The sequence below is a fragment of the Mustela nivalis genome (assembly GCF_964662115.1).
Source record: "Mustela nivalis genome assembly, chromosome: 8".
NCBI lineage: Eukaryota > Metazoa > Chordata > Mammalia > Carnivora > Mustelidae > Mustela > Mustela nivalis.
In genome coordinates this window covers 84470130-84482819 of record NC_139027.1, presented here as the reverse complement: position 1 = coordinate 84482819, position 12690 = coordinate 84470130, and the positions used below count along the sequence as shown (strand labels likewise).

Here is a 12690-nt window from a genome sequence, read left to right as displayed (position 1 = left end):
GGTAGTTAAATTTAGGGCTTCAGTCTCCAACATTAACATCCCAGTTTAGAAGTGTACTTTTTAAAGATCACCCCAGACACAATAATCCTTCAATTGAACCTCTGGTTTGCTTCAGTGTATAAGAGAGCTCACTCTGGATAAGGTTCAAGGGACCTGTTCCCATCTGTCAAAGCATAGCGGCAGTCACTGTGGCAGCCCCAGCGGCCTCAGGCTGTCCAAACACCTGACCACTCTAGCCCATTGCCTCCTCACAGCGGGTGGGGGGGGGGGCGCCTGAGACGTGGCCGGACGACCAGCATCATGCCTGATCCCAATCACTCCTCATACAGAAGGCTGTACTATATAAAGCATAACACTTTTCCGCCATATACTCTGCTCAAATAAAAAGAGATCAAGTCATTATAGAATGTTTTTCCATTTTATTTTTTTATGAATGACAGACCTACTCAATCATTTTATTCAGTTTATTTAAATAAGGATAAGGCTACTTCAAAGACCTTTTACATACAAAAATGTACATTACAAGGTTGAACTTTCTGTACTGAATTACAAAACCTGCACAAGCATTTAATAAAAGAGCATACTTAAAAACATTTTGACCATTTTGTAGCCTCTAAAAATTACTGAAGTGGCGCAGTAGTAAATACAGAAAGCTCTTACATACATGTGATTTAATCTACTGGCAGTTTTACTTAATGTAAGTTTTTAAAAAGGTCATTGCTATTGAGTGAGTCTCTAGACCAGTTTTAGAATCCTCTCTCAAAACTGAAGTCAACCAAAATATTATTTCAAATAATAATTACAATTCTGAAGAATTTTAATTCTAGCAAAAATATTATGGCCTCCTAGTAGCAGTTGAACCAACTTTCCAAAGTGCCTGGTAGCTGTCAAGATAATTAAAGCTATTGTGGTAAACTGTACTGCCTTTACAGCCACGGGGAAGCAATTCGGGGCCCTTGGTGCTGCAGGGGCTTGAGATTTCCAGAATTCACACAGCAGTCTGTGATCCCTCAAATGTAAGAGGACCGGGGGTCATCCTATCTTCACTCCTCAATGAATGCATAGGGCCAAGCATTATGACGTGCAAACCTAAGCCTGATACTTACGGTCTGCAAAAGGAGGATGGAGAATGGAAGCAGAGTAAGTTAAAACATGGGAAAGGAGAACAAGAAAAAGAAAACGGGCCATGAAGAAGAAGGGAAGAAAAGAAGACCTCTGGGGCACCTGGGTGGCTCAGTGGGTTAAAGCCTCTGCCTTCGGCTCAGGTCATGATCCTGGGGTCCTGGGATTGAGCCCCACATCAGGCTCTCTGCTCCGTGGGGAGCCTGCTTCCTCCTCTCCCTCTGCCTGCCTCTCTGCCTACTTGTGATCTCTGTCAAATAAATAAATAAAATCTTAAAAAAAAAAAAAAAGACCTCTGCCTATGGCAGGAAGTGCGCCTGAAAGTACACCTCAGAACCTACTTGCTGACCCGACCACTTAGCTGCCTACCGAGATAATAAAACAGGTGGCTCTGTTGGAACATGAAATCAACAGCAACAACATTAACCCATGTTCCTAAAATTCACTGACGGTATTCCAAAGTTGTCTGCCACTCCAAATGAGTCCTTCCAAACTTTAAAGCACACCAAAGCAACCCTTCAAAACCCAAGATGCTCGACACTTCTGCTTCAGATTCCCCTCACTCAGGAGGCGTCATGACGTGGAGGAAGACATTTCAAGACAAGCTATATCTATGCACCTTGAGAAGGCACAGTGCTCCAAGATGTCAGTATTATGGAATACACATTACGTGGTTTAGCACTTCTCCACACTCAAAATAGCTCAATAATATGCTGCTCTATGAGCATTGATTCTGAATGTTCATAATATAAACTTCAATTTGAAGCAACAATGTTACACAGTTCAGCTGTTATTACCAACCTACTCTGTAAGTTAAATATACAAATTAAAAATTAATTTTATTGAGTAACTAAAATAAGTTTCCACTGACTTAAAACCGTCAAATGGCTAACTCTCTCTTAACTAAGAGAGGAACGCAGATGAAAGCAGAAGGGACAACTGAATTATCAAATAGAATTTGTCATTCTACCCTAAAATCTGTACTTTTAAAATATCCCTTAATATACAGTTACGTGGAGGGTTACTGTTGTCCTTCAATAATATTGAACATATTAGCTGTGCAGTTAACTCTATTATTCACTCACTTGGCGTAACATCAGTAATTTATGCAACACATAGTATGTATCGATTTTGTCTTATCTGTACAGATTTATAGTCTGGATAAAGGCAGAATGGCTAAAAACTAGAGGGTTCAAGTTTTAGTACAGTACTTACCTCCCAGGCTGAATGAATTTTTTGTAAGGCTATTTAATAGCGGAACTAAAATACTTGTTTTAACAAATCAGAAGAGGAAGGAGACTGCTGTAAAAAGTTAATGAAAAGGCGAACCCCAATGTGAAGATCAGTCATATAAGGAAAAAAGTATAAAGTATCCTCCACACTTGGTTAGAAATACAAGGCAAAAAAGTGGACAGGAGAACATGTGGCTAGAAGGTCTACCATATGTTCCCACCGACTTCCATCAGACTGGGACGGTAACACTACTTTAACATGAACACAAAACCTCTGTGGGTGATGTGTGTGTGGCAGCCCTGTGGGAAGCTGCCTGTTACCCCAGCAGGGACCCCCATCCGGCTGGTACTTGTCTCCTACGAGGTCACTCTGCGGTGACTCCCGGCGTTGGCGTCTCCTCTTCTGCCTACTCCAGATCATGCTAGGCGTCCCACCTCTCACCACTATCCCTCCCGGACTCTCTCAGGTGCTGGAACTCCACCCCCCTCCTCCTATTTGCCAAACCTTCTGCCATAAGCTACCACCTCGAACATGACTACATCACCTGAAGATTTTAAAGTTGGCTTCTTTTGGAAAGGATGAAGCTCCTAGGAAGGAGTGACACCTGAGCTCCCAGAGCAAGATCAAAGACTGCTCATGAAAATAGTGAGGAGTGCTGCATGACAGGGACATCTTAAAGGGTGGACCAGCTGTGAGACTGACCAATCAACTCCTAATACACCAATTCTGTTACAACTTCAAGGAAAGGAGCAATAGCAAGCACTGATTTCCCTTTTTGGTTTTTATGGGAAAAAGTAATGTAAGCACTTCAAGAACAGCAATTTCATCTGTATATTTGGAATAGTTTATTGGCAGCACTACAAATATGCTTTTCTTGGTGAACCTTAAGGAGGAGTTTGGCAGTATTTACTAAAATATTGGGATAAACTGTTAAATTCTTTTGCTAGGGAAAATAAATAAAAATTATGAACTTCTAAAATATTTTGGGTTTAAACAAAAACCCCAAATTCCCCCAAATACTGAAACCGAGTAATTAAAATAATTCCTAAAATTCATCAGATGCTTTGTATCAGACTTGCAGCTAATGATTGACTGGGATCAATATAAATGACTTACACTAAGTCACCTGGTTTAAAAAGAAATTTTTTCCTAGTAAGGGCACAAAAGGCAAAAATTAAAAAAAATAATAATAATAATAAAAAGGAAGGGGAAAGACTATTTTTTTTCAAACCTAATTTTAAACCTCTTAAGAAAATTCCACAATAATCAGGATCTCTGTAAATACTGTCAATATATGCGAACTTGCTTGAAAAACTACAGTTACAGTTATATTTACATTTTTGGAAACTTTCCTTCAGGGCCATGTAACATGCTGTATCTTCCTCTTTGTTTCTGGGGGCTTCAGGTTATTCTGAAAAGACATGAAAAGAAACCAGTTTACACCTGCAGAAATGTCAGAGGACAACTTGAAATGAGCACTTGAAACCACCGAAGTTTACTACTAATATATGAATGGCAGATCACTGCTGCCATCTGGTGGGAGAAGATTTAGAAGACTGGGAAATGCACGTCTCGCCTGCCACCCATTTTTTTCCAGCTGTGGTTCTCAAATCTCTGCATATTAGAATCACCCACAACACTTTCAAACATACCCAGACCTGGGTCTTATCCCAGAACTAATTAAGTCAGAATGCATACAAGGTGGCAGGGATGAGGCTCCGATTTCTGTCTGGGTTTTCTGGAAGCTCCTCCAGGTAATCCTGAAGTGCACTCAGAATTGAAAACGACTAAGGACTCCAGACCTGCTTCTTTCCTGCCTACCCCATCGCCTTCCTCAATCTCACAATCCAAGATCTTAATACTAGTAAATTTAAAAAAAAAAAAAATCATACCTCTGAAAGAGTAAAATTTTTCTGAGTAGAAAGATGTGTTTTAAGAGACTGAAAAAAAAATCCTCAAGGCTAACTCTTTTATTATAATATTTGAGGTCTAGATTATTCTTCCTACTTTTTTTCCCTCCTTCCCACTCTTCTCTGACACCCTCCTCCTCTGTCCCACAAAAATGACTGAAAGAAGTGGAAAGGCAGCTTGGTGAGACAGAAGCTCATGCAGAGGTCAAATAGGTCTGTATTCAAATAGCAACCAGGCCACTTACTAACTCTGAAACCCTGGACAAGTTTATTTAAACTATCTGAGCTTCCATTTCCTTATCTGTGAAATGAGAAAAAGAACTGTGCTATTGCACAGGGTAGCTGAAAGGGTGAACCAATGGAAGAACCAAACACTGGTCAGATTTACGGTAGTCTTCTTTCTGCTACTACTTTACAATGTTTGAACTACTCTGAGTTTTGATCCCTCTGACACACAATTTGAAGAGTATAATAAAGTCAAAGTATACCATAGGAATGCTACAGACTGAATGCATGTCCCCTCAAAATTCATATGTTGACATCTAATCCCCAATGTGACAGTATTAGGGGACAGGGTCTTTGGAAGTGCTTAAATCACAACATAGGTGCTCTCATGAATGGGCCCTTAGAAAAGAGACCTCAGAGAGCTTACTTGCCCCTTCCACCACATGAGAACACAGCAGAAAGCAGCCTAGGGGGGGCGCCTGGGTGGCTCAGTGGATTAAAGCCTCTGCCTTCGGCTCAGGTCAGGATCCCAGGGTCCTGGGATTGAGCCCCACATCGGGCTCTTTGCTCAGCAGGGAGCCTGCTTCCTCCCCTCTCTCTCTGCCTGCCTCTCTGCCTACTTGTAATCTCTGTCTGTCAAATAAAATAAATAAAATCTTTAAAAAAAAAAAAAGAAAAGAAAAGAAAAGAAAGCAGCCTAGGGCGAATCAGGAAGTAGGTTTTCACCAGACAATGAACCTGACAGCACCTTGATTCTGCACTTGCCAGCCTCTAGAACTGTGGGAAATGCATGTCTGTTGTATAAGCCATCGAGTCAGTATTATATCGAGCAGCCTAAATAGACTAAGGCAAATAAACTATGATAAGGAATAATATAAAACTGCTTGGATGTTTAAAGTAAAATCATTTTCTGAGAAGCCCAGGGAAGAATCAAGTATGTATATGTATATACATATGTATTTGTACATATAAACACACATATAAGTGTATATACATACACATACATGTATATGCCCTCTCACAAATTAAACTCTAAATATATTGCCTATAAGTACCAAATTTGCCAGTATATGAAATCCAAGCATCCGAATGCTTAACTATAATTCAGTCCAACACAGGACACTCCCCTACTTCCCCTACCTCTCCAAGGACAGATAAATTTGAGGGAAGGGGAGGTCTATGATAAATTCTGAATACTCTAGTGTGGTTTTAAGGTAAGTATAAAACAGAATGAAGGTCAAAATGCTACTGAATAGATATGTAACTCTGGACAAACTACTTAACATTCTGAGCTTTACTAACAAAGGAATATTTTTCTCTTTTAGTCCCCCAAATGGTTAAAGGATTGAAATGACAAAAGTCTAGGGAAAGTGCCTAAGACATTTTAAGTAGAAATAAGTTTGGTAGACTTTATGATTCCAGGAGTCAACACTAAAAAGGACACGGAAGAGTCAGACCATTTAAGAGTTCAAGAACTGCCTGTGGCCCAGCTTACCTTCCCCCACTCCACGAGGCCTCCCCACTCAGAGACTCCATCCCCTCTCTCTTACTAGTACAGAAGCCGCCCCACACTTACCACAGCCTCAGCTTCTTCTTTAGGGGCCGCTCGCTTTAACTTCACAGGAGTAGCTCCAACAGGGGACAAAGGTGGGGACTTCACAGGACCCAAAGGACTTTTCCTATGCGTTAAGTCATGGTTCTGTTTAGTGTCATTATTATTGTGTTCCATTTTATTGTTCATAGGCAAATTGGAAGACAGAATTAGGGGTGAAACACTTGAAGAGGAATTTGACAATTTTCGAAAGGCATTACTGGTAAAGCTTGCCTGAGGGGGAGGCCTGAGCCGGTCATTATCGCCATTCTCTGTCTTTCTCACTTTGATGCTTGTACTTGTTGAACTTCCATCAAACACGATGAGGGGTCTTTTCCTTAACCCATCTACAGTGCTAGTCCTGAAATCAAAGAAATAAATTCTTGAAAAATACCATCTGCAATGCAAACCAGCCTGCAGGAACTCAGAAGTAAAACAATGACCAGAAAACATTTACTGGTAAGACTCATCTATTTTATGGAGGACTCCTAGGAATGAAATTTTCTATGTTCATCCTAAATGAAGTGACAATTTTCTGATGTTTAAAGTATAAAATATTTATTGACAAGAAACTTAAGTTAGCTTTAATGTACACATAAAAATTTTTTTTAACATCAACCAACCAATTAACCCTAGAACTTAAAACAAGATTTCCTAGCAACTAAAAATTTTAAGTTTTAAAAATCACCCCATCTAATTGATAAGGTTACCTTGACTATGTATCAGTTATTATTTTAAAAAGATAATGAACTATTAATAAAACTATAGCAAAACTACCACAGCGACACTCTAGACAATGAGAATATTCTATTCATCAACAGTCTCTAAACTAAAGCCAAGGCACTCTGTAAATTCTAACTATAATATTTGTGTAATGTTAATTTTAAAATTTGGCAAGTCTTCATGATTAGATTCTGCAAAACCTAACTTCCACTCTGAATCATAAAGATAAATAATAAAAACATTCATTTGTCTACTATTCATTAAACCTCAAGTGAAACAACAGATTTATGGGGAAAAAAAAACTTAGTTAAACATGTAACAAGAACTTGAGCAGTTACTACGAAGAACACTTCAGCCTTCCTACGCAAAGTGTGGTCGAGGGACCAGTAGCGTAAACATCACCTTGGAAGCCTGTTACGAAATGCAGAATCTGGGGCTTCAACCTGTCATTTTAACCAGATCCTAGGTGACTAGCCAAACTCACCAATTCTTAGGTTACCATTGAACATCATCTGGTAGCAGATAAAAATGACTTTCCTACATACACTGTGCCGCTGCCAAAGGGAAACAGAGGGCTCATCAGAGAGAGCAGGGCTCATCAGCTTGTGAGAGTTCAACCTAAGATCCCAGAGGCATGCTGAAGTTTGGGAAGCACTGCACTGTTGATCTGGGCCTCGCTCTGTGTGACCTGGGGCATGTCACAATACTGCTAATTCAACAATACCAGACAATCTCTTAGATCCTTCCAGCTTTAAGATTTTGAGTCAAGAGTGAGATTTGTGGGGCGCCTGAGTGGCTCAGTGGGTTAAGCCTCTGCCTTTGGCTCAGGTCATGATCTCAGGATCCTGGGATCAAGCCCTGCATCGGGCTCTCTGCTCAGCAGGGATTCTGCTTCCCCCTCTCTCTCTGCCTGCCTCTTGCCTACTTGTGATCTCTCTGTCAAGTAAATAAATAAAATCTTTAAAAAAAAAAAAAAGTGAAATTTGTGGGTTTTTTTTTTAGAAAGTCACAAATCCGGGGCACCTTGGTGGCTCAGATGGTTAAGTGTCTGCCTTCAGCTTGGGTCATGATCCCAGGGTGCTGGGATCGAGACCAACGTTGGACTCCCTGCTCAGCAGGGATTCTGCTTCTCCCTCTCCCTCTGCCTGCTGCTCCCCCTGCTTATGCTGTCAAATAAATACATAAAATCTTAAAAAAAAAAGTCATAAATCCTTTCAAAAAGGATACTGAGGAGCTTAAAGAGATCATCATACGAAGTAACAGTACTGAAGCTTTGCTTAGGACAATATGCATGAACATGCTGATCAAGAAGAAAATACTTTCTTATTAAGAATCAACAAAAGTTAAAAAAAAAAAAAAAAGAATCAACAAAAGTAAGGGGTACCTGGGTGGCACAGTCACTTAAGCGGCCAACTCTTGGTTTTAGCTCAGGTCATGATCTCAGGGTCCTGGGATGGAGCCCATTGGCCTATAAGCTCCAAACTTAGCTGAGGGTCTGCTTCAGGATTCTATCTCTCCCTCTGCCCCTCCCCCTCCCACCGCTCACTCAAGCCCTCTCTATAAAATAGATTTTTTAAAAAGATGAATCAACAAATGTAAACCGAAGATGTATTTGGCATAACCACAGATTTACAAAAGCTAACACTAATATGTAGCCCATACCACTATATAACCATCAAGCTAAAATGATGTTTAATCTGAACTGAATGTGTTCCTGATCAAAAGAAAGACCATTTTCCCAAAATAACTATGAGCATACATGTTACATTCTTCAACTATTTTCATACCTGGGGAATACTCCCCCTACCAATCATGAGTTCTTCTTTGTAACTAGAGATTAACACCCCTCATCAACTTGGAGCCAGCATTCGCCCTTACGCTCAGCCCTCATTCCACCTTCTCCCACAATCACTAGTGCGCTGCCAATGACAGTACCTTACAAACAGAAGGCTCTAAAAATAAATTCAGTAATTAATCAATAGCGCCCACTTGTGATAAAACAGACACAGGAAACGAAATAACTAGCCCACTCAAGGATCTTAGCACACTTTGTTCTCATTAAACCATCTATCACTGTTACAGAAACATAACCATTTAAGAAGGAAATTTATTTGCTTGTGGTTTTATGAAAAATTTTCTGAAATTTAAAAATCTTAGTGTCAGGGCACCTGGGTGGCTCCGTGGGTTAAAGCCTCTGCCTTTGGCTCAGGTCATGATCCCAGGGTCCTGGGATTGAGCCCCGCATAGGCTCTCTGCTCAGCAGGGAGCCTGCTTCCCTTCCTCTCTCTCTGCCTGCCTCTCTGCCTACTTGTGATCTCTGTCTGTCAAATAAATAAAATCTTTAAAAAAAAAAAATCTTAGTGTCCCTGAAGCTATATGACAGTTCCTTCATTTCTTTATTATTCGAAGACCTTAAAGTCTTGACTCCACATTTTCTCACAATTCAGCAAATCTTGTTGGCTCTACCTCCAGACTCCAGCCACTTCTTACCAAGTTCCCTACTTCAGTTGAAGTCCCCACCATTTATCACCTGGATCACAGTACAGCCTCCTGATTGATTTTCCTGTTCCCTTTCCCCTACTTAAATCACGTCTCTGTACTGCAGCCACAGTGACGCTATTAAAATGCACATCAGATGATATCACCACTTTGCTCAAAACCTTCCAATGGCTTCTTATCTCACAGCAAAGCCAGTGTTCTTACAATGACTTACAAAGCCTTACAGGATCTAACCCAACAAACTCCCCTACTCACCTCCAATAAACCTCTTTTCTCTACTCTCCTTTTGACTCTCTCCACTTTGGCCTTGATGGGCTCTTTATTGTTCTTGGTTTATGACGGGCACACTCCTGACCCAGGCTCTAGTATTCTGTCTGGAATGCTAGCTTGCTGCTCTTAAATAACACCTACAGGTTTCTTTACTGAAATGTCATTTCCCAGTGAGGTTGTTTTGGCCACTTTACCTAAAATGGCAATCTCTCTCCCTGATTTACTTTTCTCCTTAGCATTTATATGTATCACCATGTAACATACCATATATTTTAGCTAATTTTTAAAATTATGTTTCTCCCAATTAAAATATGAGCAGAGAATTGTTGGTTTTAGTCATGCTATAAGCACAGTGCCTGATGCTCAATAAATAGTTATTGAGTAAATGAATTTTTCTTACCTAAGTTTATTTTACCTGGAGAAAAAAAAAGAAAAGCAAAATTGTTAAGTCATAGGAGATAAAAGCCACAACCACTACCAAGTACCTTTTAGTCTCATTTTTCATCTCATGTTGCTCTCTTTTCTTTTCCATCATTTTCCCCCACCTATTCTTTGGCAAATCTCTTTGAGGCAACGGAATTGCGTGCTGAACATAAAGATCAGTGAGATTGTCTTTGTTTATTCTTATGTCATTTTCAACAGCTATGTTCTTCTGTGAAAAAGGAAACAAAAGTAATTTCAAAATAACATCCTTCATGGTAATTACTACCTATCTAACAGGGTAGAACATTCCTGCTTAAGTAATAAATTTTATAATTATAACGCTTAATAAGTATCTATTTTATAACTTATTTTCCACAATATAATTTAATACTTAACTTATTATTTTACTTACAATTTAAAACATATGAAATTTAATATAACTTAACTCTTAATTTACATTTACAATTCTATAATTATACCATTACTATGTATTTACTGTAATTACAGAATTTGTTATTTAAGTGTGAGTTTATTATTTAAGTCGTATAGGAACTTATAGGGACTTCAAGTACACTGCAATCCCACATAGTACTGTAAGTAGTATTTCGGAGGTTAACCTCTGCAAATATTAAGTTTAGGCTCATCTTAAAAGACAATGGTCATATATTCTCAGTGTGACAAGGACTGCAGTCCACAACTGGTCAGCCAGTCATCAGGCATGGAGACCATTTCCAGTAGCATGGAATCCATGAGGTAAATTGAAAATGGGAGACTTCCTGGGGAAATCAGACCAAAAAAAAAAGCCAACAACAATAACTATTACTGCATGCTGTCAAAAAGTTACCCAGAGTGTGACTATCATGATCAAAGGAGTGGGCTGGAGGTCTCACCCCAAATACTGTTTCCCTCGTCTCCCTAATAATACTTCTTAAATTGAAGTCAACTACCAAGATTTCAAATGGCCCTACAGATGGACGCTGTAGTCCCCTTACTAATGACTGTACTGATAAGAGTGCATCATTACAAACTGCCCTTCATATTTTCACCAGTCTTTTCAAGTAGCTTCCAGTCACTGTCCAGCCATTCCTCTCTAAATTACCTCATTCTCCCTCACTTTCCAATTTGCTCTCAACATCATGGAAAACATGCAGCATAAGGAAAAGGAGTAGCTACAATAAAGAGTTTGGATTTATCTGTGTTCTGTTTAAGTGGCAAATCAAGTCCAATCTATGTACTCTGATAAACTTATCCTGATTACTTTTTTCTTCTAAATTTAAAAGTACAAATATTACTTTTCTCTATTATACCTGACCATCCTTTGTTATCAGTTTTCACCCTCTATTCACTCAGAAATATGAAAAAACCCTGGAGAGTCCCCTGGATAAATTTCCAGATAATTCATAGGCACCGTAGTTTAGGAATTACTGCTCCAGGGTGGTAGTTCTCGAGCTATGGTCCCTGGGCTAGCAGCAAGAAGTTGTTGAAAATGCCCATGTTCAGGCCACGCCTTGCACCTACTGAATCTGACACTCTGGGAATGGAACCCAATAATTTGTGTTTTAACATGCTCTTGGGTGATTCGTGATTCTGATGTGCCTAAAAAGTTTGAGAACCTCAGGGGAAAGGTAACCTCCATAAATCTACTCAGTAGGGCTGAAGGAAATTAGCGAAAGAGTACTAAGGCGTAAACATATAGAAAGCAACAAAATATGGTACTTAAAACCACAAGAAAACTTTCAGTAATTCTCTACCACTTTAAACCAAGTTCATCTCTTCTTTTGCCTTGTTTTTTGTTGATTGTATGAGGTCACATTAGCTCGAAAAGAGGAAATGCTGCATTGAGAGCCAGGAGTCCTGAATTCTCCCCCATTTAGCAATGGTATGACCTTAAATAAAAGTCACTTCACTTCTCTGAGACGGAGTTTCATCTTTAAACGAGGTGGGGATATGAACAAAGAGCGATTTGATTTCTCCGACGCTTTCCAGCCCTGACAGTCCTTGACTATTACCCTTCATTTCTACTACGATTCCGCCCCCCGACCCCCCGCACACATTTAGGCCGCTCGAGTCGCCTAGGAGTCCTCGGTCAGAGCCATCAAATACCCAAGAGGATGAGTCCTAATTCTCAGGAATTCCTGATATTCTAAGGACCTCTGTTTCTCGGATAGAGGTGTGGGGAGACCTGGTTCGCCCGTGTGGAGAGTGACACAAACCCGGCGGGAGGGGCGACGGCGGCGGGTGTGTCCGCTTGCCACTGAGGATTACTTGGGGCCAGCTCAAGTCCGAACCCCTCTCCAAAATGGCCCACCCGTCCCGGCGCGCCCGACCTGCTCCAGGGTGAGGAGAAGGAACTCCTGGGACAGTAGCTCCGGGTGCAGCAGCAGCTCCGAATCCGTGCAGCTGCGACCGCCCACATCCCCCGCCATCGTCGTCGCCAGGAGACCCCGGCCGGCTACCCACAAGCCTCCACGAAAGAAGCGTCCCGGAAGTGACGTGAGGGCGGGGGTAGTGAGTGTGACGTCACTCCTGGTGCGCCTGGCGTCGCGTTTCGCATCTGGTGGCGGACCGGCGTGCTGGGACAGATCTTGTTAAGGGAGGACTCTCGGGACCGAAAGAAGCGGAAGGACGTTTTCAGAGAAAACGATTGTCATTTGACTTCCTACAAGAAGAGTCAAGAAAAACGAAGATCCCGAA

At 40.7% G+C, this 12690-nt stretch overlaps 1 protein-coding gene across 3 annotated transcripts; it reads right to left on the bottom strand.

Moving 5' to 3' along the window:
- Positions 1-450: 450 nt before the first annotated feature.
- On the bottom strand, positions 451-12455 carry LOC309871112 (ashwin). 3 transcript variants are annotated; one of them, XM_082743802.1, is made up of 5 exons: positions 12324-12455; positions 10059-10225; positions 6316-6442; positions 6067-6189; positions 451-3766 (listed from the first exon to the last, which is right to left on the bottom strand). In XM_082743802.1, the coding sequence occupies exons 1-5, from the start codon at positions 12420-12422 to the stop codon at positions 3710-3712; spliced, it is 573 nt and encodes a 190-aa protein (XP_082599928.1). In that variant the 5' UTR covers positions 12423-12455; the 3' UTR covers positions 451-3709. The 3 variants fall into 3 exon arrangements, with proteins under 3 accessions (XP_082599928.1, XP_082599929.1, XP_082599927.1); XM_082743803.1 differs by having other exon boundaries at positions 6067-6169; XM_082743801.1 differs by having other exon boundaries at positions 6067-6442.
- Positions 12456-12690: the final 235 nt, after the last annotated feature.